Source organism: Lathamus discolor, chromosome 21, assembly GCF_037157495.1.
Source record: "Lathamus discolor isolate bLatDis1 chromosome 21, bLatDis1.hap1, whole genome shotgun sequence".
NCBI lineage: Eukaryota > Metazoa > Chordata > Aves > Psittaciformes > Psittacidae > Lathamus > Lathamus discolor.
The window spans coordinates 1,799,415-1,826,299 of record NC_088904.1 but is presented as its reverse complement, the minus strand read 5'-3'; the positions used below and the strand labels follow the sequence as shown (position 1 = coordinate 1,826,299).

Below are 26,885 nucleotides of genomic sequence, written 5' to 3'. Positions count from 1 at the left end.
CGTCCCTCCTTCTTTCCCTCCTTCCTTCCCTCCCTCCTCGGCATGCAGAGCTCCAGCCAGCACCGCATCCCTACAGGGAGCAGGTACCAAGGTCCCAGCCACGGACCAGCACCCATACTGGTCCCAGTTAAAGTGGGAAGGGTTCGGGGCGGGGGGGGCACCTTTCCCACCCCATGCTCAAGCTGAGGCAGCAGGGCACTCCAAAACAAGGGCATGAGCATCCTCCTGACACCCAGATCCTGCTCCCCGAGGAGGGGGACATGGGACCCCCGGCCCGGGGGGCACGGACCAAGCTCCCACCACAGCCCTGGGGCCGAGGGGGGGCAGGACCCTGCCTGTGTCTCAGGGGTTCAGCAAACTCCCCCCTCAAGGAGGGAACCCCAAGATGCAAAGGGTCCCTGGGGTGATTGTCCTGGCAGAACCCCAGGGGCCGCAGGTGCCTCTCAACTGTTCCCACTTGTAGAAGCGTCCAGGGGAAACTGAGGCACGGAGCACCCCGAGCAGGACAGCCCCACATGGGGGGCTTCAACCTGCGCCTGTGTGTCCCCGGTGCCTGTGTGCACCCAGCGTGCTGGGGACTGCACCGTCACCCTCTGCCCGGTGTGGAGGAAGGTGAGAGCCCGCGGCCCCGAGCCAGCTCCTGAATAACAGAGGAGCGCGGACGCGCTGGTTCCAGGGGGTGAGGCACTGGAAACCTGGCAGCGTCCCCAAGCAGGGCACAGGGAGGGGACCCGGGACCCGTTTCCCTCTCCCTGCTGCTGCCTTTGTCCCTTTGCTCTGCCCCTGGGCGCACCCTTGGCTACACGGGGAGCTCGATCCCACCACTCAAAGCGGCAGCGCCGAGCTCCACGGGGCCGCTGTCCCCACGGCGAGCACCCACCCCGCATCGCAGAGCGGGGCAGCACATCCGTGTGGCATGGGGCATCCCGAGGAAGGTCCCCGTGTCCTCACATCCCTGTGGCATGGGGCATCCCCAGGAAGGTCCCCGTGTCCTCACATCCCTGCCAACACCAGGGGCAGGTCCCTGTGTCCGCCTGCGGGTGCCACTCACGTCCGCCTTCTTGAACTTGGCCTTCAGGCTCTTCATGGCAGCTCCAGCCCCGGGGACGGGTCCAGGCAGCGCTCGGGGCTCTCTCCTCCGCCGATCCCAACCCAGGACCCCCCAGCCCCGTCCCCGCTGCTGCCAGCCGGCAGCCGCAGCGCCCAGCGAGGGGGGGCCCCGGGCCCTGGGGTTGGGTTACAGCCCGGCTGCGGTTACAGCGGGGCAGCGGGGGGGGACACGGCGAGGGGGCCCAGCCCCGTGTGAGCTCCATGAGCCCCCGATCGCCCACAGACGGGGGGCGAGCGGCCACGGCTCGGCTGGGACAGGCCGGGAGGGTCGCTGGGGGGGATGAGGGCAGCAGGGTCGGGCTCCACCGCGCTCTCAGCGCTCTGCGGGTGCAGGAAGGGGGGGCACGGCTGAGGCCATGGAGCGGCCACCCCCTGCCCGGCCTGCCTGCCCTGGCACCCCCTGCCCTCGCCTGGCACCGCTTGCCCTCACCTTGCCTTGCTTTTCCTTGCCCCCATCCCGCTGCCCCACACTGGGGCCGGGATAAGGCTCCGGGGGGGCACAGCCAAGACCGGGCACAGCGAGCGGGACCCCCCCCAAACAACCCCGCGCCCTCCCTCTTGCCCGACACAAAGATGGCGGCGGCGGCTCCTCAGCCCCGGCCGTGTGTCCGCATGCGCCGGGCCCCACGGCGCTGCTTCCGCCCGCGCTCGGTGCTGGCAACAATGGTCGGTGCGGCGGCCGCGCCGGGCCATGGCGGTGAACTACGCGGCCGGGCTCTCGCCCTACTCGGACAAGGGCAAGTGCGGGCTCCCCGAGGTGAGCGCGGAGCGGCGGCACCCCCGGGGGCCGCGGGGCCTTGCAGGGCCGCTGGCGTTTCCATGGCAACAGCGGCCCCGGCCCCTCTGTGGGGGCCTCGTGTGGGGAGCGCAGAGCGAGGGACCCCTTTGTGTGCCCCCAGCCCCACGGCTCCCTCCTCGTTGTCCTCCAGCACCAGGGCCCTTGTCCCAAGCCCCTCTCCAGGTTCCCTGCAGCCCCTTCAGGCACTGGAGCTGCTCTCAGGTCTCCCCTTCAGGAGCCTTCTCTCCTCCAGGCTGAAGATGCTCTTTCTGCTCAAATGCCTTTGTCAGTAAGGTGGATAAGAAGGAGCTGTGCCTCGCTGTGCCTCTGTGGGAAGGATCTGTCCCTGTTCTTTCCATTACCGTGGTGTTTGTCTCCTCTGCTCAGATCTTTGACCCGCCGGAGGAGCTGGAGAGGAAGGTTCGGGAGCTGGCGGACTTGATCAGGAGCTCCTCCAATGTGGTGTTCCACACCGGGGCTGGAATCAGCACTGCCTCGGGCATCCCCGACTTCAGGTAAGGGCAGCAGGCGAGGGGTTGGGAGGCTCCTGTAAAGCTCTGGGTGCTGCCCCAGCCGGAACAGCTCCGGTTTTAGCACCCCTTTGGTGTTAGAGTGTGCCCATAGAATCACAGAATGGTTTGGTTTGGAAGGGACCTTAAAGCTCCTCCAGCTCCAACCCCTGCCACGGGCAGGGACCCCTTCCACTGGAGCAGCTTGCTCCAAGCCCCTGTGTCCAACCTGGCCTTGAGCACTGCCAGGGATGGGGCAGCCACAGCTTCTCTGGGCACCCTGTGCCAGCGCCTCAGCACCCTCACAGGGAAGAGCTTCTGCCTTATCTCCAACCTGACCTTCCCCTGTTTCAGTCTGACCCCATCACCCCTTGTCCTATCACCACAGTCCCTGATGAAGAGCCCCTCTCCAGCATCCTTGCAGCCCCCTTCAGACACTGGAAGCTGCTCTGAGGTCTCCACGCAGCTTCTCCTCTCCAGGCTGAACAGCCCCAGTGTTTTCAGCTTGGCTCCATACTGGAGGTGCTCCAGCCCCTGATCACCCCCATGGCCACTTTCCATGTGCTCTGCTTCCCTCAACAATCAAATCACTGGTGACCACATTCATTCAGTAGTGCCTTCCTTCTCCATTGACAGGGCACGTGGTGCATTTCCAACTGCTTGGATCCCAAGCAATCCATTGTCACTCTTTCTGTCCCCACTGCTGCAGGGGGCCCAATGGTGTCTGGACTATGGAAGAGAAGGGGCTCTCCCCAAAATTTGATACCACCTTTGAGAGTGCCAGACCCTCCAAGACACACATGGCTCTGCTGGGGCTGCAGAGGGTCGGCATCCTGAAATTCCTGGTCAGCCAGAACGTGGATGGCCTTCACGTGCGCTCCGGATTCCCAAGGTACTGCCTCTCCTGCCCTGTCTCCGGGTTCCTCATCCCTTTCCCTGCGCTGCCACGTGGCTGTTCTTGCTGCCCGATAAGCAACAGCCTCGTGAGCAAGTGTTTCGTGCTGGGGCTTGATTTCCAAGGCTGGCTTGGAAGCTGTGTCTGATGTGGGGAGCACATGGAAGAGGACGTAAACCAGCTTGAACTGAAGAGAGGTTATGGCAGTAATGCAGAGGGTGGTGAAATGAAACCAGCCTCGGTTGATGCTCTCTAGACGGACACCCAGAAGCCATTTGTTCATCACGGTGTTGGGCTGTCCCATGTTGTCACCCGCCAGCTGCCTGGCTGGAGCTGTCGGTGCCACTGTGAGCATGGCCTGGGGAAGGAGACGTTGGCTTCAAGCAGGGCACATGCTCCTGGGAGGTGGGTTCAGGGCACATGGGCCTTTCCACTGCCTCTGTACCCATCCAGTGGGGTGAAGGGACTGCAGGGAGGATAAAACTGCTGCTGCTGGTTGCAGAGCCACGTGGTGCCCTGTTTGACCAGCGCTGTGTCACACAGCTCTGGATCTTGAGCTGCTTTTACACTTTGCTTAGATTGAATTTCTTGAGAGAAAATAGAGACAGCGCCGCCCCAGAGATGAAAGCAGGGCGCTTACAGAGCATTTTGCCTCTCAATACGTTTGCAAAACTGCAAGGGCAGCAAGAAGGAAGAGTCCCACAGCTGGGACCGGTCTGATGTACCTGTGCTGAGGTCAGGGACCCTGCGTGGCCCTGTTCCCTTCTGCAGGGAGCTGCAGCGTGTGGAGCAAGGGTACAGCATCTGCTTCCCGTGTGGTGGGGACTGAGCTATGTTTAGTGATGGCTGTTTCAGAGGTGTCCTCAAAGGAACCCACCTCTCCATTAGTGCTCATGGCAACACGGCTCTTCAGCCTGTTATAAAAGCTCTTTCCAGCACTTAAGGCCAGCAAGCGATTGTCTTGTGAGGCAAAGTGCGTGGAGCTGCCTGGAAAGGGAAGGGAAGAGCAGCTGAATTCAAGTCATAAAATAAAATGGAGCTGGGATGAGAACAAGGAGCGTGAATGGAACCTTGGAGAGGATGCGCCTCATGATCCTCTTCAGCCATCGGTGGCTGAGCTGCCTCCCAGGGCGAAATTCCAGTTATTAAAAGCCCTCAGTCCTGGTCCCTGCTCCTTGCACCACATTTGGCTTTTGAAACTAAACAACCATGGGAAAAAGAATAGGAAATAAGAGCTAGAACTCAGTCGTGCTCCCTGCAGCCCATTGCCGCTGGTGCCCGCTGGTTTAGCACAGCTCTTCCACACAAGTAGAGCATGTGCTTAAGTAAGTGCTGCTGAACTGAGGCCAAAACAGGAAATCAAGTCAGTCCTGTCTCCATCCACCCTGAAGGAGGTTCCCAGTCACCCTGGGGCTCGCAGGAACACAGGGAGAGCGTGGCCTTGTTTTCCTCTGGCTTCTACATTGAGCTCAAGGGGATTTTTAGTCAAAACAAGCAGCAAAAGAGCCATGCAAGGACAGGCAGGAACAGCAGGAGCTGGAAAGAGGAAAGCTCCAGGTTCCCACTGGGCGCAGAGGTTGGAGGCTGGATCAGAACAGGGGCTGGAACTGGTGCTGCAGATGGAAGCATTTAAAATGAAAAGGCTGGGCTGTGCTGTCCTTCCTTCCGGTCCCAGTTGTGGTGGCCATGGCACAGACCCGCTCCCAGGCCACGGTGGAGGGAGCCTTGGAGGTGCAGGGTCTTGGCGAGGAGGGGGCTTGGGGAGCTTGCTCCATTGTCCTGGGGCTCTCCCAGCTCACCTCTGGTGTTCCTCCTGCAGGGACAAGCTGGCCGAGCTCCACGGGAACATGTTTGTGGAAGAGTGTGTGAAGTGTGGCAAGTACGTGAGCCCTGAGCCGGGCGGTGGGAGCTTTGTTGGTGGCCCCAGGGAATGATGGAGGCGCTGGACACGTGATGGGGTTGTTGCCTGGCAGGTCTGAAGCTCAGTTTGGGGGGGGGCATAGGCAGATCTGTCCATCTGAATCCTAAACCCCGTCAAACAATGGGAAATGAGCATTCTGGGAATTCTCCGGTGCCTGGGACGCCCTTGGCAAATCCTGCTCCTCGTGGCAAGGCCGGCTGCCTGCAGCAGGGGCTGTGTCTGCCAGCAGGAGAGCAGAGCAGAGGAGGTTGCTGCAGGCTGGTTTGTGGCAGACTGGTGCTGTTGGTCAGAGCTGCCGTCAGCAGCACCAGGATAGAGCCATGGGCAGAGATCAGTGAAGGACTGAGGTGCTGCAGCCACTGCCTGTGGCTCTGAGCTGTCCTCACAGCGCAGGGGGTGAGGTGTGAGCTGTGCCACGATGTAGGGTGGGTGTTTCACAGCGGGTGCCACCTATTCCTGACCAGCCCCGTGTCTCTTGCAGGCAGTACGTGCGGGACGCCGTGGTGGGCAGCATGGGGCTGAAGCCCACGGGCAGGCTCTGCAGCGTCACCAAAGCCCGCGGGCTGCGGGCCTGCAGGTGCGTCTGTGGGGACATGGGATGGGGACGATGCCCTGCTGTGGGATGGCAGCTTGTGAGCCCCTTCCCCTCCAGCAGCATGCTCTGCCCTGGAGCTGCTTGTTTCCATAGGGAAATGGTTCCAGCTCTGCAGCTGGAGGTACCCTGAGGTGATCTGGCATCCAGACACGTTCCATGTGCCCCTCATGCTTCCTCACCCAGGCTGGCCAGGCCCAGCACAGCTGCTTTTCCCATCCGGGGTGGCTGCAGAGCTGGGGACTCAGGGCTGTGGGGCAGAGCTCTGCTGACTCCAGTCTGATACTGGGGAGTGAAAGGCTCATCCCAGCTCTCAACAGGATCTGGGCCGCTCTCCCCTCTCCCAGGGCACTTCTGCTGCTGTTCCTGCTTGGCAGGGCACACCACTGAAGCCTCTGTGTGTGTTTTCTAGAGGGAAGTTAAGAGACACCATTCTGGACTGGGAAGATTCCCTGCCCGACCGTGACCTCACGCTGGCGGATGAAGCCTGCAGGTACTGTGCTGGGGCTCCCTGCACTGCAGGAAGCTGCCTGGGCTCTGCCTGCAGCACTCTGCCCATGGGCTGACCCAGTCTGGCTTTGCCCATCTGCACCTCACAGCCCTGAGGCTGCTCCCCACAGCACAGCAACACCCAGTCCTGCCCCAGAGAGTGGCCAAGAGAAACCACTGCAGACTCCTTGCACCATGGCTGGGAAGCTTGTAGAGTCCACACTGGAGCAGGGTAGGAGAAGCAGCCTGCAAACAGGCACGGCTCTCTCTCTGCCCTGGATGTTTTGTCTCCTCCCTGCAGGAAAGCTGATCTCTCCATCACTCTGGGGACCTCTCTGCAGATCAAACCCAGCGGCAACCTCCCACTGATCACGAAGAAGAGAGGAGGGAAGCTGGTCATTGTCAACCTACAGGCAACCAAACACGTGAGTGAGAGCATCCTGGCTGCTGGCCGGCTCTTTTCCCCTTACATCACTTGTTCCAGCCCCATCACAGGGTGGCTGGGCAGAAGAGTGGCCTCACTTAGCAGGCAAACAGGCTGAGCTTCCCTGGTTGGAGGGTTTAAACCTGCAATAAACCCATGGATACGTGTAGAAATCCTGACATATCCTCTGGTGAATTCCAGCCTGGTGAAATAACCTCACCCACGTGCCCATACCACAGGGCAATTGGGTTCCTGTTCAGCCCTGGTTTGGTGCTCTAACTGTCCAGAGTGTTTGAATTCCCAGAGCTGGGAGTTTCTGGGGTGTTGTTGGAGCTCCCTTGTCCCTGTCCCCTGTCCTGGGCTCACAGCCAGGCTCTGTGTCCATAACACCATCTCAGCTGCATTCTGAAGTGCACCCTGGTAGAGCAGTTTAGGGAGCGGTGCCAGACGGGTCAGTTCATGTTCCGCCAGGGATGATTCCTTGGGGACAGGAGCCCCAGAGCCTGCGTGCAGCTGAGCTGTCACCCAGGCCCTGTCCCTGTGCACTCCCAGGGAGCTCCATCCCTGGCAGCATTCAAGGCCAGGTTGGACAGAGCCTGGGGCAACATGGTCTAGTGTGAGGCATCTCTGCCCATGACAGGGGATTTGAACTGGATGATCTTAAGGTCCTTTCCAACTCAACCCATTCTATGATTCTATGTCCTTGCCCATGGTATGGAGTTTGGACTTGACGATCTTTAAAGGTCTCTTCCAACCAAAGCCATTCTGTGGTTCTAACGTCCCCTTGCTTGCCCCAGGACAAACAGGCCGACCTCCGCATCCATGCTTACGTCGATGATGTGATGACGAAGCTGATGAAGCACTTGGGGCTGGAGGTGCCGGAGTGGACAGGGCCGGTGGTGGTGGAACGTGCGGAGCTCTCCAAGCCCGAGCAGCTCTGCAGGTTTGAGGCCGGGGCTCAAGGGCTGTGCAAGGAGGAGCCACTCTCCCAGCACAACGGCACGGGCGGGCTGAGCCCTGACCTTGGGACCACACTGGTGGAACGCCGTGACAGCCTGAAGCAGGAGTGTCCCAGCCCGGACATGGGGCCAACAAGGGTGAAGAAGATGAAGGTAGAGCCTCTCGTCACCTGACCCAGACTGTTCCCTGCCTGTCCAGATGCTCTGTGCCACTTTTCCTACCGACTTTTTTTAATACCCTGAAACACTGTCCCTTTTTTTATGTAAGTATTAAAAACACCTGGATCATGACTTGGGGCAGCTGCGCCCGTGGGCCCAGGCAGGGCACCTGAGACATACCGAGCCCCTTGTTCCTCCTCTGCAAGCAGGTGGTTGTGGGGCACCCCTCAGACCTCAGGGGGTTGAGGGATGGGGTGCTGAGGCAGCTGATGCCACCCCAAATGAAGCCAGGGCTGGGCAGTGGGTGCCTGGTGCTGCTGCCTCTGGCCGTGCCCACAGCTCTGGTGCAGCCGCCGGCATGGTCCGGCCGTGGGCCATGGCTCTGCTGTGCCCTATTGCCTCGTGGCAGCCAGGCTCGAGGTGTCCCCACCCCAGGGGTCCCGGAAACCTTCTGGTTTCCCCCATGTTGAATTAAAGCAGGTGCATTTTTTCCAAAATATCTTGTATTTAGAGATGAAAATAAAGCTTAAAAAAACCCAAACCAAAACCAACCAGTTGCAACATTGTCCAGCCCAGGATCCCTGCAGCTCCTGCTGCTCGGGAGGCTGGAGCCAACCCTCCCCTCCCAATAAGGCCACTGGGAACCATCTCATTTTCCCAGTTCACAGATACAAGCAAAGCCAAGCATGTCCAGCATTCACCCTTGCCCAGGGCCAGATCCTAAAGGGGTCACCCCAAGGTGCCACCCTGCACCACCCCAGTGTGTCCCCCGTGGTCCCTGGATGCTGCCTAAAGCTCCTCGGCCGGCTCCAGCGCCGTGGGCCTGCTGTGCTCAGCCTGACTCCAAGCCAGCGGTGCCAGGCCATGGTGCACTGTGGTGCCATCCTCTGACACAGGGACACTTTGGTCCCCATCCCCATGGCTCAGCCCCTCAGAGGGAAGGGGCTGTGTGTCGTTATGGGGAGGCACTTTGTCCAGGCGTGGGGTGAACGCATGCCCACCAAAGACTTCGTGCAGGGTCTTGCCCAGGCGCTCTGACCATAGTGGCTCCTGGGGCTTCTCGTCCCCAGCTTGGGGCTGTGTATAAGCCACGCGGGAGGCGGCTGTGTTGTGCAGGGACCTGGAGAACACTGAGTTTGCAGGAGGGTGAGGGGATGCCCCAGTGCCCTGGGACCCCGGCACAACCTCAGCAGAGCCCCAGTGCAGCCCCAGCACTCACCTCGCATGGGTCTGAAGTCACCGTCTGCCTCGGCCCTGCTGGGGGCAAAGGTGCTCATGGAGGGGAAGATGATGAGAGTGAAGGAGAGCAGCAGGACCTGGGGGTAGAGGGGGATGTCACCATACACAGCCCTGGAAGGAGGCACGTTCTGCGCCATGGCTGCCAGGGACGGGGCTGGAAGCAGAACCAGGTGTACATCCCTCTGTTCCTCCTGGTGTGTGTGCCCCTGCCAGCACATCCATCCATCCCTCCCTCCATCCATTCTGTCCATCTATCCACCCTTTCCTCCATCCGTTCCTCCTTCTATCCCTCCCTCCACCTCTTTCTCCATCTGTCCATCCATCCCCATATGCCTCCATCCCTTCATCTATCCACCCGCTCTTGGAACACCCATCCCTCTGCCCTAGTCCATGTCCACTCCTCTCCGCCAGTCCATCCCCTTGGCTCTGGGTGTCCCTCCCTCCAAGTGAGGAGGCAATGGGGGGTTTTGGGGGCTCCACACACCGCAACGCAGGTTCCCGTCTGCGCTGCCTTGTTGCTTGACTGCACCACGAGGGCCTGGAGCTTCTTCAGCTGCTCCAGGAGGGACCTGGGGACAGGTAGAGCCCATAAGCACCTCCCAGCCCCTCCTGCCACCAGCAGGTCTGCCCGGGGGTCTCCAGCCCGGTCCCACCCCTCCTGCTCTAGGAACACCTACGAGTTCTGCTTCTCAAGGTGCAGGACTTTCCTCTGCAGCTCCTGGTTCTGGGCTGTGCACGCTGACATCCTGGGGGACAGGGAGAGGAGGACAGGGTCACGGGGGCTGGCAGCCGGCACGTCACCCAGCAGCCAGATGCCCCCCCAGCCATTGGGGCACCCAGAGCAGTTCGGGTCCATACCGACTCTCCAGCCCATCAATATATTCCTTCTTCTTCTTGCGGCTCTCCTGAGCCGACTGCTTGTTCCTGATCTTCCGACGGATCTTCTTCAGCACCCGTTCCTCGTACTGGTGGAGACAGGGGGGTCAGGAATGCCGGGGCTGGGACCCTCCACCCCGCACCTTTCCCAGGCACGGTGGCTCCCACCTTGGTGAGGGGCAGCTGTGTGGGCAGGGACACCCCCTCCTTTGCCAGCAGCTTCTTCTCGTCCTCCGTCAGCACGAGCTCCTGGAACTGGCCCTGGTTCTGCCTCAGCAGGGAGCTGTGCAGTGGCGGCTGCTGTGGGGCCACAGATGGGTGACGCCCTGGGTGGGGGTCCCACACCTCACCCCCGGGACCACGGGGGGGGACCACAGTGCAGGATCATGGTCCAGGAAGGCACAGGGATGGGACCATCGTGTAAGAAAAGGGACAAGTGTGGGGAAGGGGAGGGATGAGGACAGGAACAGGGAGGGGATTGCGGTCCAAAGAGGAACAAGGCTTGGGACAAGAGGGATGAGGACACAGCAGAGGGGACTCACGGCATCATTGCTGCTCGAGAGCAGCAGGTCCTTGACAGTGAGGGTGCAGGATGCAGGTGGGGAGACCACAGGCAGGTCCTGATTCTCCTCCAGGAAGAAGCCAGGGTGCCACATGTCTGGTGAGGGGAGAGCAGAGGCTGTCAGCTGTCCTGTGTCCCCCTCTGTCTCCAGTGCAGGACCCATATCCCAGTCATGGCCCCACAGCTACCACGACTTGCTGTCACCTACCAGTTCAGTGGCCCTGGCCTCTGTTCCCCCCGAGACTGTCCCTCTGGTCCTGCCCCATCCCCCCCCAAACAACCAGCTCAGCCCAGCTCAGCACCCCCAGCCCCCCAACCCTCCCAGTTCTCCCCAGTCTGCCCATTTAATGCCAGTTCCCAAGCTCTCTCCACTCCCTCCAGTTCTCCCTAGTCTACCCAGTTCCCTCCAGTACCCCCAGCTCCCCTCATTTCCTGAGTATCCCCATGAAACTCCAGATCCCTCACCCTCCTCAGGTCCCCAGTCTCGCCAGTCACCCCCAGTATCCCCAGCCCCTTCTGTCTGGTCTCTTCCCTGTGGCTCACCCAGGTCGATGGAGACTTCAGGCTGCAGGACCCCAGCCCCACCCGGGATGGGCACAGCCCCACAGGGATTGGTGTAGGGGTACAGGACCTCATTGGGACCCCCATCACAGCACCCGGGGGGGCTGTCGAGCTGGTCAGAGGGGGGGTCCTCAGAGACCCCACTGTCACTGGTGGCTGGGGACCAGCTGGGAGAGCCAGATGCCGAGTCCCTGGAGCCCAGAATGGAGCTGAGGAAGTCCTCACTGTCCTGGGCATGCTGTGGGGACACAGCCACCCATCACCATGGGATGCCCATCACCATGGGGTGCCCACAGGAGCTGCCTGTGCTGTGGGGTGGTCCCAGCTCCCAGACAAGGTGTGGGGATGGGGCTTTCCTGCCGGACCCAGGGGTGAGGTGGGGATGGGCCCCCCAGGCCGGGATCTCACCCTGTCCTCGTGCCAGGTGCCGGGTGGCCTCCCGAGTTCCACACTGCGGAGGATCCCATCCTGGCGGTCGAAGAGGAGGTCCAGCAGGTCGAGGCTGCCCACGCCAGAGGCCATGGCTGCATGGTGGCAGGGTCAGGTCCCTAACCCAGGTCCCATGATTGCCCCCCTGCCTTCCCTCTGCCCCCCAAGTTGCACAACCCCAGGGACACCCTGAATCGTGGTGCTGTTGCGAGGGAGCAGGGAGCATGTTTGGGCATGGGCACACGTGTGCAGGACCATGGGGAGGTCTATCTACATGTGTGACTCTGTGTGACCACATGGATGTGTGCACGGCTAGACGTGCACATGGCTGTGCTGGCACAGGTGTGTGTAGAGCTATGTGTCTATGCAGCCACATGGCCACGCAATGACATGAGCACGTGAACACACGTATGTGTGGGCACCTGTATGTGAGCACATGTGGGAACATCTGGCAAAGCCCTACATGCACATGTGCAGGAGAGAGAGCACAGGCGTGCAGGGACTCAGGGGCATGGCAGTGTGTCCCCCTTCACCTCCTTCCAGAAGCCTTTCCAACTCCCAAATCCTGGGTTTTTTTCCCCAAGAGACCCACAGATCCAGGGACTCCCCAAAGGCACCCACCTGCACCAACCCCACTGAGCCCCCCAAGTGCAGGAGCAGGGTGAGCACCCATCCAGCCCAGTCTCATGTATGCTCTAAGATCAGGTTAATCATTCTTGGTGGCAAGTGGAGAGGGAGGAGACTGCTGCCACCACCCGCCCCGAGGAGGGGACTCAGCCCTGCTTTGCCATTGCCACCCCAGGACCCAGAGAAACCCAAGGAGCCAACTCACCAGCTGCCCAACCCACAGATCAGCTAACTGACAACCCAACTAACCAAGCAGCTGCACAACTGGTTGACCTGCCAAACCAATTAACCACTCAAGACACAAGCCAAATGGTCAACTGTTGTTCAACTGACCAAATAACTGACCCACTGACTGACCAGTCAACTGTCTGATTGGTCAACCAACCCACCACCCAACTACCTGACCCACCACTCAACCCAACTGCCTATCCCACTACACCCGATCGCCCAACTGCCCTCCCCAGCTTACTAAGCCCTGACTCAAGTGTTCTTCAAGCCCAGTTTGGGGACGGTTCTCATTACCATGATGTTTGCTTGGCCAAGCCAGGCAAGGAGCTTTACTGCACCCTGTCTTTCATCCTCAGTCCATCCAATGAGCCATGATGGCCCTAGGACCATCAGGTGGGCAGACACCACCGAGTGCCGTCAGCCAGGACATACCTATGTGCAAGGTTCCGCTCCCACCGGCTCGTCCTGTCTCCTCAATACCCTCAGCGCGCAGGGGAGCCAGCAGACACCAAGCAGCGACGCCTCCACCTTCACCTCCTCCTCCTCTGTGGTGCCGTGACCCAAGTGGCAAAGTTTAAACTCCAACAGCACAGAAATAACATCCCGGATTGCAAAATCCCCCGTCACTGATTGGGGACACGGTGAGCAATGGCAGGGGACGGCCCTGCTGCACTCCTGTCACTCATTAGCCAACTGTTTTTGTCCTCCTGCACAACGCAGGGCAGCAGGGGTGGGCGAAGTCCGAGCGCTGGGATTGCCCGTGAACTTTCACCCATTTTGGGGCTAGTTTCCCTTTTTTCAGACCAGTGTCTCAGTTAATCACATTTAGAGGTGCTGAGAACAACATCCGGTGAAGACATTAACTTAGATTCTACCGCACGTGGCTTCCTCCACCACAAACCTTGGTCCCCGTGCCCAGCTAACCTGGGGCTCTGCTGCCTGTACCCTCCGTGCCTCAGTTTCCCCTGTCCGGAGCAGAATGCGCTGCGGTTCGTTGACCACTGCATTCATCCCGTGCTGAGGGCATCGGCCAAACGCGTTCCCCGCAGCACCCGCACACCGGATCCCATGGGATCCACAAGCAGGGAGCGGCCGGGTGAGTAACGCGGCCTGTGCCCAGGGACAAGGCCGTGCCCTGCTATCACCTGCCCGGTGCCCTCTGCCCGGGGCGGCAGCGGGGAAGGCCGCTGCCCTCGCTGGCCGCCGCTCCCTGCTTTATGGCCCGGCAGCGGAGATCGGAACGCCTGGAACCGAGCAAAGGGCGCCCGCCCGGCCGGCGCCATGGTCCCGCGGGCCCTCCAGCACCGATGGGGCAGAAGGCAGCGGCCGGGCTGGGCAGGACGGGCAGGGGCTGGAGGGGGTCTCTCATTAACCGCTAATTAGGCCGCTAATTACAGACAACGCCACCACGGACCGCGGCCCCAGCACCGGCAGCACGGCTCCGCCCGCACCTCCCCTCCGCCATGGCACCGCCCTCTCCCCTCAGCGAGCTCTCGCGAGACCTCGCAGCCCCTCCCCGTTCCCCGCGGGCTCTCAGACCGCGCCCCCGATAGGCTCCGCCCACCGTGGCCACGCCCCCGCTCGCCCCCGGTAGGCCCCGCAGGCGCGGCGCGGCCCGGCCCGGCCATGCTGGCCAAGAGGAAGCCGGTGCTGCCGGCCCTCAACATCGCCCCCAGCGCCGCCGAGGGGCCGAGCCCCGACGGCTCCGCAGAGTGAGTGAGTGGTGCTGGGGCCCGACCGGCCCGCGCCGAGAGGGCTACGGGAGCAGGCACCGGGCCCGGGTGGCTGTGGCAGCCGGGACGTGGTGGTCCCGGCGCTGGGGCGCCTGTGAGGGCCGGGCCATGGCGGGCACTGGGGCTGCGGGACTGGCTGCGGTGGGGAGGCTGCGTGGGGCCGACCTCCGGGGTGCCTGGGGTGTGCCGGGGGCAGGTTGGGGGTTAGAGGGGCTGGGGCAGGTAGGGTGGGATGCGCAGGGGCTGCAGGCTGGGCTGGTGGCCAGGTTTGCTGGGGGAAGGCCTGGGGGCTGTGGGGACCAGGCCTGGGCACGGAGGCTGGAGCTGGGAGGGGGAGCAAGGCTTAAGGGTGGAAGATCTGGGGCAGTGATGAGGGCTCTGTGAGCAGGACGTGTGGGGCAGACGGCGGAGAGGGGGGCACAGGCAGCGCTAGGGAAAGGCAGAGCATCCCCTGGGGGGGCTGTGTGGAAGAGGTGGGTGAGACCCCCCCCCCCGCAATCACCCTGGGTGCAGGGGACAAAGGGGTGGGCAGCAAATGGGAGGGAGCAGCTGGAGCCTGGAGCTCAGCAGCAGGTGCTGGGGGAGCACAGGAGCCCCTTTGTGCCCGGCAGCAGCGGGTTTGGGGGTGTAGGGAGCAGGGGCTTGCTGGGCACTCCTCATGTTTCACAGCGAAACCCAAGCTGCGCTGCCCATGTCGGGAGAGGGAGAGGTTCCTGGTGCTGCCGTTCCTCCGGGCTGAGCTCTGCTGTCTCTAAGGGTTGAAGGATTTTCCTATTCCTTGGCTTTCCCAAAAGAGCTCCTCTCCAGAGGAGATGTGTGTTGGGCACCATGGCTCCTGCTGTCTGAGGGACCCTGTCAGCACCAGAGCTGAGTTCTGCCTCTCTCCAGAGCTTTGCTTTAGTCTTGTTGCTGAGGATGCACCCGATGATGGTTTTCAATTGTTTCCCTCCACTTCCCTAACAAAACCAACCCCTGTTTCTATGGCGCTGCCCTCACTGTCCCCTGACCATTCCTCCTGTCTCCTCCTGCCCTCCCCAGGGCAAACCTGGTGGACCTTCAGAAGAAGCTCGAGGAATTGGAGCTGGACGAGCAGCAGAAGAAGCGCCTGGAAGCTTTCCTCACGCAGAAAGCCAAAGTGGGCGAGCTGAAGGACGATGACTTTGAGAGGATCTCTGAACTGGGGGCTGGCAATGGCGGTGTGGTCACCAAAGTGCAGCACAAACCCTCAGGGCTCATTATGGCACGGAAGGTAAGGAGGGGATGGGTGAAGTGGGCTGTGCCATCGTGCTCAAGGGCATCCAGCTTCTGCTGGGGTCTCTGGGCAGTGACCTGTCTGCATCCTAACACCCCCCTACCCACCTCGCCTGGGTTGGGACTGTGGTCCTGGCTGCCTCCAGCTGTGTCCCACCACCTACTTAACACGCTCCCAAGGTAGTTCCAAGTAGCCCTGACAGCGGCTCCTCTCAGACATGGGTTTATATGTGACGACATCCATTGTGGTGCTCTGTAGCAGAAATCTAAGAGGTGCTTTGCTTGTTAGAAAAGGCAGAGCTGGGTATGAACTGTGCAACTGCTCATCTGTGGGCCAGCTTCCATGAGAGCCTCTGGTCTCTCCTGCTGTTGGGGTGGTTTAGTGGATCTCCATGAGCAAATCCTCTTATTTAGGTGACTTAATTTGGAGCTGAGCTCTTGGAGCCTTCCAGGGTGGTTGATTTGGGAAAGTTGGGTGTCACTGGGTGGTTTGGAGATTGTTGGGAGCTCTGTGTTCCTAACTGGAGCGAAGGCAGGCTGCGGCACTGCTGTCCTTCCTGCCGAGACCAGCAGTGGTAGGTCTGTGGGAAGGACAGGCATCCCTTGGGTTGGGTGTCCCAGAGCTCACGATAACGGTGGCTCCTTTTCTGACCTGCCTTTGTATTTCCTAGCCTTTGGCTTCCCTACCCACAGCTGCATTAACTGACTCTATATGTGGAGCCTGAAGAATAAAGCAACCGCTCTTTCATGTGCATAATCTTCACAGGTTTTTGTACCCTCTGTGGTTTCCTTGATACTGGAGCACCTCTTCTTACACCATCTACAGAGCTGGTGGAAATGCTCCTGTCTGCTGAGTCAGACCTACAGCAAACTTGAGGCTTGTCTTTCCGCTCAGTACCTGTCGCTGTGTTACATGCCTGGCACTTGCTTCAGTCACTAAGAGGCTGCCCGGGGCTCAGTCTCTCCCCGTACCCTTAGTGTTAGTCTGCAAGCAGTGTAAAGTCTATGCCAAAGCAGAGCTTCCCTTGAAGACTTTGTTTCGTTCCAACACTTGGGACTTGCTCGTATGGTTCCTGGAAGTTTGGCTGTTCCACCTTGTCTGTTTTCTTCTTTCTTGGCAGCTGATTCATTTAGAAATCAAACCAGCCATCAGGAACCAGATCATCCGAGAGCTGCAGGTGCTGCATGAGTGCAATTCCCCCTACATCGTGGGTTTCTATGGAGCCTTCTACAGCGACGGAGAGATCTCCATCTGCATGGAGCACATGGTGAGTCCCTGTTCCTCCTCTGCAAACTGCTGCTCGCTGGTCTGGTGTGAACTGCATCTCCCCGAGACTTGAAATTGCAGAGAATTGGGTGAATTGCAGGTGAAGTGGGTTTAGGTTGCTGGCAGCTGCCATGGTCCTTGCTCTGGCCACAGCAAAGAGCACTGTGCTCCTGGTAGGAGCTGCACGCTCCTGAGTAGGCATTAAAATGACAGAGATCAAAGGTTTGGGGTTGGCCAAAGGGAAATGTTGTACACAAGAGCTTGCCATGAAGCACAACGTGCATCTTCTGTTGTCTCTGGCTGAGAACAGTGGTGTTGCTCCTCCAGATCAGTGCTGAGAGCATCGTCCTTAGCACTGATAGAAAACAAGCTAAGAACTAATAGCAAGAAGTAAAGCTGATAGAAGATAGCATTAAAATAGTTTTCAGTGAGAGGTTTGATCTCTGATCACCAGATAACTATCTTTTTGTTGTCAAAGGAGCGATGCTGAGCCTTGATGCTGAGCTGGGATGCTCTGTCCTGCTTATACCCACTCACCCTCCCTGGGCATGCCTGCCTGTACCTCCAGGCACTCTGTTTTCCTGCCAGGGATTGGCGTGTTGGTAACTTTAATGTTCTTCATTTTAGGATGGTGGCTCTTTGGATCAAGTGTTGAAAGAAGCCAAAAGAATTCCCGAGGAGATCCTGGGGAAAGTCAGTATAGCGGTGAGTTACAGTGGCTCTTCAGGCTTCCAGGAAGGATTTGCTGGGCATGGTTTGGGAGTAATGCTTGAGTTGCCTTAGGAAGGTTTCTTCGTTTCCCCATATGGCATGTTCCTATGTGATCCGGGGCAAGAGGCTGTGGTGTATGCGGGAGGGGAGGGGGAAGGCGTATTCCCAACCACCCCCTGTGGCTCTGACCCCTTGTGTTGCACTGATTGGTGTTGACTTCTCCTGGAGGAGATTTGGGAGAAGCTTTTCTGGGGCTTTGGTTAACCCAAAGGGAGAGCCCTTCCCAGCTCTGATCTTGTTCTGTCTTTGGTTTCCCTCTAGGTTCTAAGAGGCTTGGCATATCTGAGAGAGAAGCACCAAATCATGCACAGAGGTGAGAGGAGGAACCTAAAAATAACTGCCTGCAGTACAAGAGCCCTGTATTCACCCAAAGTCGTGTTTACGCTCCTCTCTCTTGCTGTTGGCAGATGTGAAGCCTTCCAACATCCTGGTTAACTCTCGAGGAGAGATCAAGCTGTGTGATTTTGGGGTCAGCGGTCAGCTCATTGACTCCATGGCAAACTCTTTTGTGGGAACTCGGTCCTACATGTCTGTAAGTTCCTTCCAGCTTCTGGCTGGGTTTATTCCACAATCTGGGTTCAGCTCAGCTCTTACAGAATCACACTGAAGTGTCTGATTCACTCATGGATTCACTCTGCGTTTGTATCTGGACTGCCCTGTTCCTTGTTCATGTTAGGGATGAGCCCAATGCTTTGAGGCACTGTCCTGTGCTGAAGAATCATGGCCTTGCAGACTGGTTTGGGTTGGAAGGGACCTTAAAGCTCATCCAGCTCCAACCCCTGCCACAGGCAGGGACCCCTTCCACTGGAGCAGCTTGCTCCAAGCCCCTGTGTCCAACCTGGCCTTGGGCACTGCCAGGGATGGGGCAGCCACAGCTTCTCTGGGCACCCTGTGCCAGCGCCTCAGCACCCTCACAGGGAAGAGCTTCTGCCTAAGGGCTCATCTCAGTCTCCCCTCTGGCAGGTTCAAGCCGTTCCCCTTGGCCTATCCCTGCAGGCCCTTGTCCCAAGCCCCTCTCCAGGTTTCCTGCAGCCCCTTCAGGCACTGGAGCTGCTCTAAGGTCTGACTTGTCATGGTTTAAACCGATCTACACAGCTCGTTCACTCATCCCCCCCCTTTTTTTCTCCCTCTTTCTTTCCACCCCACACACCACCACCACCCCCCCAGCTCTCGGAGGGATGGGGAGGAGACTCAACTCACATGGGTTGAGATAAGAACAGCCCAGTAACTAAGGTATAAAACAAATCACTACTGCTACCAGCAATGATAGTAATAAGAGAAAATAACAAGAGAAGAGAATACAATACCACTGCCGAATGAGTTCGAGCCCCCGCCGAAGAGAGCCCGTGCCCTTCTGGGTAACTCCCAGTTACCTCCCTGGGCATGACGTGCTGTGGTATGCAATACCTCTTTGGCTAGTTTGGGTCAGGTGTCCTGTCCCTGCTTCCTCCCAGCCACCCCTCGTCCCTGACAGAGCATGAGACTCACAGAGTCCGTAGCCAGAATAAACATTACTTAGCAACAACTGAAAACACCGGTGTTATCAGCTCTGTTCCCAGGCTGGAAGTCAAAACACAGCGCTGCACCAGCTACTAAGAAGGAGAAAAACAGCTACTGGTGAACCCAGGACAGCCCTTCAGGAGCCTTCTCTTCTCCAGGCTGCCCCAGCCCAGCTCTCTGAGCCTGGCTCCAGAGCAGAGCTGCTTCAGCCCTCGCAGCATCTCCATGGCCTCCTCTGGATTCGCTCCAACAGCCACATTCCTCTTGTGTCAGGGACTACAGAGCTGGACACAGGCCTGCAGGGGGGTTCTCCCCAGTAACGGACACCTCCATGTTCTCTTGAGGTGTCCTGTCAGCTCCAAGCGGTGCCTGCCTGGCAGTGGTGCCTTGGAAATGCAGAGACTTGCAGGGAAAGGCATTTCAGATCCTACAGACACGTCTGTATTTTATTTGGCAAGTGCTTGTGGGTTCACAACCATCTTTCTGTGTGCAAAGCTCTGCCCAAAACACTGAGTGTGGAGGGGACACAATGCTGGGACATACCCACCACCTCATCCTACCTCCTCCCTGCACCGTGGCCAGGAAGGAGTAGTGGGTTATTAGGGAAGCCTTCAGACTCCTCTTCTGGGTCTAGGGCTGAGCTGCTCTCGTATTTTGGGAATGGTTATTCAAGTACAGTTATAGTTAGACAGGGGCTATTTAATATCTGCTTTGCACTCAGCCACTGGCTCTGCCCAGCTGACTCGAAGCTGCCACTATGGGTGACTTGCATTGATTTATATATATTTAATTTTTTGTTTTCTTTAGTGGTAAGAGCCTAGAGTGGATTTTCTGTTCCTGAAATTCCTCTTGGGTATTAACTCGAATAAGCAGTGAAAAACCCATCTTGATAATAAATTGAAGGGCCTTTAGGGACTGGGACTGGGATAAGGGGGAATGGCTTTAACCTGCCAGAGAGGAGACTGAGGTGAGCTCTTAGGCAGAAGCTCTTCCCTGTGCGGGTGCTGAGGCGCTGGCACAGGGTGCCCAGAGAAGCTGTGGCTGCCCCATCCCTGGCAGTGCTCAAGGCCAGGTTGGACACAGGGGCTTGGAGCAAGCTGCTCTAGCGGAAGGTGTCGCTGCCTGTGGCAGGGGTTGGAACTGGATGAGCTTTAAGGTCCCTTCCAACCCAGACAGTTCTGTGATGCAGAGTTTTATCTATTTCATTTCAGTTCATGCTCTTTATGACTTTGCATCTGGATGCTGTGAGTCAATGTGTGTTTCTGTGGTCTTCCCTTCCAGCCCGAGCGGTTGCAGGGCACCCACTACTCGGTCCAGTCCGACATCTGGAGCATGGGGCTGTCGTTAGTGGAGCTGTCTATCGGAAGGTACCCAATCCCCCCGCCAGACTCCAAGGAACTGGAAGCAATATTTGGCCGTCCCGTGGTGGACGGGGCAGAGGGAGACTCTCACAGCATCTCGCCGCGGGCCAGGCCCCCAGGACGCCCCGTCAGTGGTAGGGGCTGTCGTATGCATTGAACAGCACACAGACATGGGGGCAAATGGGTTGAGTGTTGTTTGGTGTGGTTGGGTTGGGCAAAGGCTGCTTTGCATGAGGTTGTGGTGGGGAGACGTGTCCAGGATGGCCGCTCTCTGCAGAGCAGATGGAGCCACGTTGATGCTCTACCAGGATCCGTTCCACCACAGGGGGTTTCTAAGTCCTAATGAGTGCAGTTGAGAGTCTGGTCTTGCATCATGAGGTGGAGATTGCTCTCAGGATGCTGTCAGGGAATGGATTTGAAGTGCCAGCCAGGGTCTGTTAAGGTTCTGAAGAGCTCAGTTTATCTGCCTACCTTTAGATCTGTGTCTTACAAAGAGGCTAAAGCCAGCAGCAAAGCACCCTGTGCTAGGGATGGGATCTGGAGCCCTGGGAGGCGATGCTGTGAGGGGCACCGTCAGAGCTTCTGTTGCTCCTCAGGCTTTGCCCATGCTGCCAACAGGTTCCTTTCAAGCTAGAGGCAGCTTTTGGGGAAGAGCTTTGCAGGGAGCTCTCGCAGAAGTATCCAACCAGCATGGGAGCTGAGGGAGGCTGTTCTTGAGCCATTTGCTTGGAAGCAGAAGGCTCTGGAAGCACTGCCAGCCTGCTACAGCAGATGGGTTGGTGCTCTCCAAATGCTCCAAGCTGGGATGTGAATCTGGGCTATAGGTATGGGGAAGGAAATCGGAAATCTTGGAATGCATTTTGGTTTTCTCTTCCACTACAAGTCTGTTCCCAAGTGGTTTGCCTCTGCCTCTCCCAGTAGAAATCCCACTGCACATGTGTTTTTCACACAAGATGAAGCCCTTGGCTGTCCCCAGGCAGCCTCTCACCACTGTTTTTGTCATCTTAACCACACAGGCCATGGGATGGACAGCCGGCCTGCCATGGCCATCTTTGAACTGCTGGATTATATAGTTAATGAGGTGGGTATTTCCTTACCATCAGCTCTGCCAGGCTTCCCTGAGGCACCAAGGTGTCGTCTCCACTCTGCTGGGTCAGGGTGGGCTCCAAAGCCTTTGCTTGAACAGGGGCTTTTCAATAGAGAGCCCCTCTGAGCTGCACGGATGTCACAGAATCATAGCATGGTTTGGGTTGGAAAAGAGCTCAAGATCATCCAGTTCCAACCCCCTGCCATGGGCAGGGGCATCTCACCCTGGACCGTGTTGTTTCCTTCTCTGTTCCCTCTTCCCATCTCTCTGTATTGCAAAAGCATCTCTGGGTGCTTTTGCAAGTGGGAGGAGCAGCTTCCCATGTCTGGATGATCGGAGTTAGCCCCCAGTTATTGTTTCTGGACCAGCTTCATCCTCTATAGGTGTTGCCAGAGCTGGGATTTGCAAGGTTGGATCTGGAATTGCGTTGCTGCAACTTGGGTTTTCCAGCTTTGGCAGGGATTCAGTGCAGGGTCCCCCCAGCTGGGGAGCAGTTTGCTGCTGGGGTAGGAAACAATGGGGAGCGGCAAGGAGGAGGAGAGCTGGGGAGCACAGCTTCTTGGCAGCTCCTTCAGAGCGAGGTGCCACGCTGGTTACTGACCCGTTAACACGCTGAAAACCCTTCTCCTTTTCTCCCCAGCCACCTCCCAAGCTGCCCAATGGAGTTTTCACACAAGACTTCCAGGAGTTTGTAAATAAATGGTAAGGATTTCTCCTGGGGGCTGATGTGGGGACCCGTAGGTGCTGCCTGACAGCTCTGCAGGCCACTGCTCCACCCAGAACTTGAGTGTAACACCATGTTCTCCTGCTCTGTAGGTGCTCTGCCTGGCTGCAGGGATCCTGCGTTGTGCTGGGAACTTCAGCTTTGGGAAGGGCTGGAATAAAAGCCGTTTATTTCTGGTGATGCTGAGCAGTATCCCAGCGCCTTCTAAATATGAGCCTGGCAGGGGGATGGTGGAACAGATTGACAGGGCTGAGTCACCCCCCAGCCTTGCAGGCACCACACTGTCACCTTGCAGCCCTTGTGATGTGGTGGGGGGACATCTGAGGATGCTGCTGCAGCTCCTGTTAAATCACAGAGCTTGGACATGGCAGAAATCCCTGATCCCCACCAAGTGTTGGGTCCTTTTCCCATCTGCAGGTGCATTTCCTCCACACAGTCTAAAAGAGATGGATCCTGCAGCTCTCCCCAGGAGCTGGGCTGTTGGGAGATGATGCTTTCCAAGCTGTTTCCACACTGCCAGGAGGCCAAAGGGGCTTTTGGTGATGCTGGAGACCTTCAGGGGACTGGTTTCCCACAAGCAGTGTCTCAACGTTGGTTTTGCTCTCTTGTTCTTCTCATTTCAGCTTAATTAAAAACCCGGCAGAGCGGGCAGATCTGAAGATGCTGATGGTAAGTGGGGAGAGCAGGTTTCTTCCTCCAGTGGGGTGGCACCAGATCTGCCAACTGCTGCCCCATCTCTCTGCACCTCTTGCTCAAAAGGCTGGAAACTCCCCAGCTGAGCTTAACAGGAGCCAAATGGAGCCTGGGAGAGGGAGTGTGACTCACCTGTAGTTCAAAGGCAGTGATGGTATCGAGCCTGTGTGGAGCTGGGGTGGGAACCACCCGCTGTCCTGTGCCTGGGACAAACCTTTGCCTCCTGAACTGGGCAGATAAATAGGGACTTAGATGGGCTGAGCACAGCCCGGCTTCAGTGAGCGCTTGAGCCCAGAGAAGCTGTGGCTGCCCCATCCCTGGCAGTGCTCAAGGCCAGGTTGGACACAGGGGCTTGGAGCAAGCTGCTCCGGTGGAAGGGGTCCCTGCCCGTGGCAGGGGTTGGAGCTGGAGGAGCTTTAAGGTCCCTTCCAACCCAACCCATGCCATGAGTGCAGTGTAACCACACTGACCTCTGCACCAAGTTCAGTCCCTGAGCTCCCGGGTAGCCCTTGCGAAGGAGGTGGCCTGTGTGGCCCAATGCCCTTTGCAATGGTTGTCCTGTCCCACCTCCCCTTCTGCCCCTGGGGGAGCAGCATTTGCCATCCAGGGGCAGTTGGGGCTGTGGGGAGCTGCAGCACCTCGTCCTGCCTGTACCGAGCAGGCAGGGGCCATCTGGGCTCTGTTCTCCTGTAGGTATTCCCCGCTGCCGTGCTACGTGTTGACTGGGGCCAGCACGGATTAAAATCCCAGCAAGGAACAAACAGTTCCTCTAAATCACCTTTCCCTGCCTGAGTCACGGCACCGGGATCTTCCCCCCTCTCCGGGCTCTCTCCCGCGGCGCAGGGCTGGGTTTGGGGCCACGCAGCCGGTGCCATTCCTAACCCTGTTCCCTTGGCTTCCAGAGTCACACCTTCATCAAGCGCTCCGAGGTGGAGGAGGTGGATTTCGCGGGCTGGCTGTGCCGAACGCTGCGGCTGAACCAGCCCAGCACTCCCACCCGTGCCGCCGTGTGAGGGGCAGCACATCAGCCTCCGCCGCCGTTTCCTCTCCTCCTGCAGGCCACACAAGCGCCCTCCTTCCTCCTCCTCCTCCTCCTCCTCCTCCTCACATCCAAGCGGCGAAGCACCATCGTCCCCTCGGAAGCATCTCTCGGCCGCCCCGCAGCCGGAGCGGGGTTGGTTCCTATGGATGGTGGGGGGGGTTGTTCCAGGCCTCTGCTCCAGCTCCGGAGCTCCTGCCGCTTGGGCAATGCGGTGCTGCTTCTGTTCATTTTGGTTTTGAAACATGGTCACTTGGGTTAAAAAAAGAAAAGAATGGGGTGTGTGTGCGCACGTGCGTGCGTGTGAGACGGGGCCGGACCTCCACCTCCTCCTGGTGGGCTCCGACGTGGGGGAATGAGTGAAGGGGATGGACAAACCCTGCCTTGGGTGGCTGGGGATGGTGTTGCTTTCCCGTCCCTTTCCAAGTGCAGGGATACAGGGGTTAGTGGTTGAGTGGGAGCGGAGCCGGGAGCTCCCTCCTGGCCCTGCTGCGGGTGGAGGAGAGAGTTGTGTGTTCTTGTTGGAGGGTTGTGCTAAACCTGTTCTTGTCACACACTGGATGTTAATGAAGGGCCTCCATGTGTTGAGTGCAGGCAGAGCTCCTGGAATGGGAGGGAATGGGGGGGAGGAATTGTGGGTTGAGGGTGAGTGGATCCATGGCAAGCCCTGGCTTGGACCTTTGGGTGCTTCCTTGGCTCCTTCCAGTGCAGAGATGGGAGCGGAGCGGCTGGGGCCAGGGCAGGAGTGGGATCCCCCCAGACCCACCGTGTCCTAAGGATGGGAATGGGTGAACCCCATCCAGGCTCCTGGTTTTCCCCCTCCAGCTGCCTCTCACCCAGTGCCCTTGGCCATGAGGGATGGAGGAGGACCCCAGGGTCCCTGCTGGACCCCCCTTGAGCCCCCCACTCTGGGATGGGGCTGTAGGGAGCCAAGGCTGATCCTGGCAGAGCAGGGATGAACCCCCTCAGTACGACCACGTTGTCCCCAGGCCCCACTGGTGTCACTGGGGGTCATGGTCCCTCCTGGCCTTGGCCCCCCCCATGCCCAGGAAGGACCTCACGCACCCCATGGCTCTGCCTGAGCTCTGCTCTCCCCTCATTTTCCACCCCCTGTGTGCATTTTTGGGGAACCCATTTCCCCCCATGGGGCTTTGCGCTCCCCAAGCCCCCACAGGAGGTGATTTTGGGAAGCTTGGTGCGATTTTTACCAATTTTCCTTCTTTTCAGGCTGTTTTTCTTCCTAAAAGCAAGGGGGGCTGCCAGGGCCCTGGAAACCCCAAATCCCTTCCCCAGCAATGGCACTGCCCTGCTGGGGACAACCACATCCCCCCAAGGCAATCCCATGGGGAGACCCCACATTTGGGGGGGGGGGGGGGCGTGTGTGCTCACTGGCTCAGCCTGGGTTGCTTGTAGTGGGCTTTGCCTCTGATTGAAGTGGGAGGTGGGGAAGGGGCAGGTCTGAAGCTTTGGGGTGATTTCAGGTGGTTTCAGGGCAGGTTTAGAAGGGGGAGGCGGGGGGGGGGGAGGTTGTGTTGGTGCAATTACTTTTTTAGACTCAATATTTTCATCCTGGGGTGGAAAAAGCCCCCCCAAATAAATGGCACTTTACAGCTAATGGGCCTTTTCTCTTCTTGGTTGTGCCCCAAAGTGGCTTTAACCCCCGTGAAGCTGGAATGCCGATGGATCGCTGGAATGCCGCTGGGTTCTTCCTGTATGGAAGCGATGGTGCTTGGAGACTGGGATGTGCTGGTGGCCGCCTCCACCAGCAGCAGGGGATAAGGGAATGATCTTGGTATAAGCAACCCGCACGGATGCGGGGCGTGAGGATGGAGCAATGCCCTAAATCCCACTGAGGATGCTGGGCAGGGCTCTGGGGTGGGATGTTTATGGCCAGAATCAGACCCAAAACTGACAGAAAGCTTTGTGGAGCCCGGGTGCCTGTTCCAGTGGTGCTTGGGGGGGGGGGGGTCCTGCTTTTGTTTCTTTGGGGTCCCCTGTTGCAGGGGGGAGTGTCGGTGCCATCCTGCAGAGACCCGGATCAACTCACTCCATGCATGGGAGCTGCAGCAGGTTCTGTGATGTTGGCTTGGGGGGGTCCCATGGGCTGGGTGTGAGGTTTGAGGGCGCACGGAGGATGGGGTACCCCAAACCCTGTTGCTGTTGCAGGGTGGGAGGGGGCTGTTTGGGGTCTTACCCCCCCCCCAGGTATATATGGGTGCTCTCTGTATGTGTTGGGGGCAGTTCTGGGGGGGGCCCATGCTGGGGCTCGGTTTGGGGCAGGGGGGTTTGAGCACATCCCTGTTGTGACGGGGGAAAGCGAAAGCAGCTGCAAGCAGGAGGCTGCAGCGCATGGCTGGGCCCTGGGGTGCACCCGCCCCCCCCCCCCCCCCCCCCACCATGTTGGGGCCCCTTAGTCCCCACCTCCAGCCTTGTTTCCCCTTCCTGCCTCAGTTTCCCCACCTCTAGAATGGGGGTAATGATACTGAGCCCCCCTAAAAGCCCCTCTTGGGGGGACACACGGGGGGTGAATGCTCCATGTGAGGAGCCAAAAAGGGGAGAAATGGGGAATCCCGGGCGCTTTTGATCAAACCCTTCCTTGTCTTCCTCCTCCTTTAATTACTTTTCCCTTAAATTATTACTAATTCCAGCAGAACCTGACCCCCTGCAGGAGCCTGGAGGAGCTGTTCACTCTGGAGCGGAATGGTGAGGAGCTATTATAGCCCTGCAGCTCCAGTCCTGGGGGGGGTGTGTGTGTCCATGACCCCCAGCCTGGCCCTGGGTGAGGCTGGAGGTGGTGGCTGTCCCCTGTCCCCTCCCCTGTCCCCATAGCACTGGCTTGGAGCCCACCACTGACCTTGGGCAGAGCTGCTCCGTGTCCCCTGTGACACGAGGGTCGTCTGGAAGTGTCCCATGGGGTGACATGAGGGGCGTAAGGTGCTCTATGGGGGTGACAGGGGTGGGTTGGGGGTCCGGGGGCTGCCCCATGGGGTGCCACGCAGGGGGTGCCCTGGGGCACCTTGCGGGGTGACACCGGGGGGGGGGGGTCCGGAGCGCTGTGGGGGCTGCTCGAGGGGTCCGGGGGGGCTCTTAAAGGGCCCCGC

At 59.0% G+C, this 26,885-nt stretch overlaps 3 protein-coding genes across 6 annotated transcripts; 2 read left to right on the top strand and 1 right to left on the bottom strand.

Moving 5' to 3' along the window:
* Positions 1-36: 36 nt before the first annotated feature.
* SIRT6 (sirtuin 6) lies at positions 37-8,013 on the top strand. Of its 3 annotated transcripts, none has more exons than XM_065658885.1 (8): positions 37-83; positions 2,276-2,403; positions 3,107-3,289; positions 5,112-5,171; positions 5,695-5,790; positions 6,218-6,298; positions 6,596-6,719; positions 7,516-8,013. In XM_065658885.1, the coding sequence occupies exons 3-8, from the start codon at positions 3,129-3,131 to the stop codon at positions 7,849-7,851; spliced, it is 858 nt and encodes a 285-aa protein (XP_065514957.1). In that variant the 5' UTR covers positions 37-83; positions 2,276-2,403; positions 3,107-3,128; the 3' UTR covers positions 7,852-8,013. The 3 variants fall into 3 exon arrangements, 2 of the variants coding, with proteins under 2 accessions (XP_065514957.1, XP_065514955.1); XR_010608072.1 differs by lacking the exon at positions 37-83 and adding an exon at positions 1,730-1,867 and having other exon boundaries at positions 6,405-6,719; positions 7,516-7,605; XM_065658883.1 differs by lacking the exon at positions 37-83 and adding an exon at positions 1,731-1,867.
* Positions 8,014-8,309: 296 nt separating this feature from the next.
* Positions 8,310-13,771, bottom strand: CREB3L3 (cAMP responsive element binding protein 3 like 3). Of its 2 annotated transcripts, none has more exons than XM_065658881.1 (10): positions 12,791-13,771; positions 11,483-11,598; positions 11,057-11,312; positions 10,494-10,609; positions 10,120-10,248; positions 9,934-10,040; positions 9,753-9,821; positions 9,560-9,644; positions 9,056-9,152; positions 8,310-8,966 (listed from the first exon to the last, which is right to left on the bottom strand). In XM_065658881.1, the coding sequence occupies exons 2-10, from the start codon at positions 11,594-11,596 to the stop codon at positions 8,626-8,628; spliced, it is 1,314 nt and encodes a 437-aa protein (XP_065514953.1). In that variant the 5' UTR covers positions 11,597-11,598; positions 12,791-13,771; the 3' UTR covers positions 8,310-8,625. The 2 variants fall into 2 exon arrangements, with proteins under 2 accessions (XP_065514953.1, XP_065514952.1); XM_065658880.1 differs by having other exon boundaries at positions 8,311-8,966; positions 10,120-10,251; positions 12,791-13,769.
* A 106-nt stretch (positions 13,772-13,877) lies between these two features.
* MAP2K2 (mitogen-activated protein kinase kinase 2) lies at positions 13,878-25,306 on the top strand. Its single transcript, XM_065658882.1, has 11 exons — positions 13,878-14,070; positions 15,130-15,340; positions 16,464-16,610; positions 17,237-17,314; positions 17,642-17,693; positions 17,788-17,912; positions 20,162-20,375; positions 21,258-21,322; positions 21,969-22,030; positions 22,676-22,721; positions 23,648-25,306. The coding sequence occupies exons 1-11, from the start codon at positions 13,985-13,987 to the stop codon at positions 23,756-23,758; spliced, it is 1,197 nt and encodes a 398-aa protein (XP_065514954.1). The 5' UTR covers positions 13,878-13,984; the 3' UTR covers positions 23,759-25,306.
* The last annotated feature ends 1,579 nt before the right edge of the window (positions 25,307-26,885 follow it).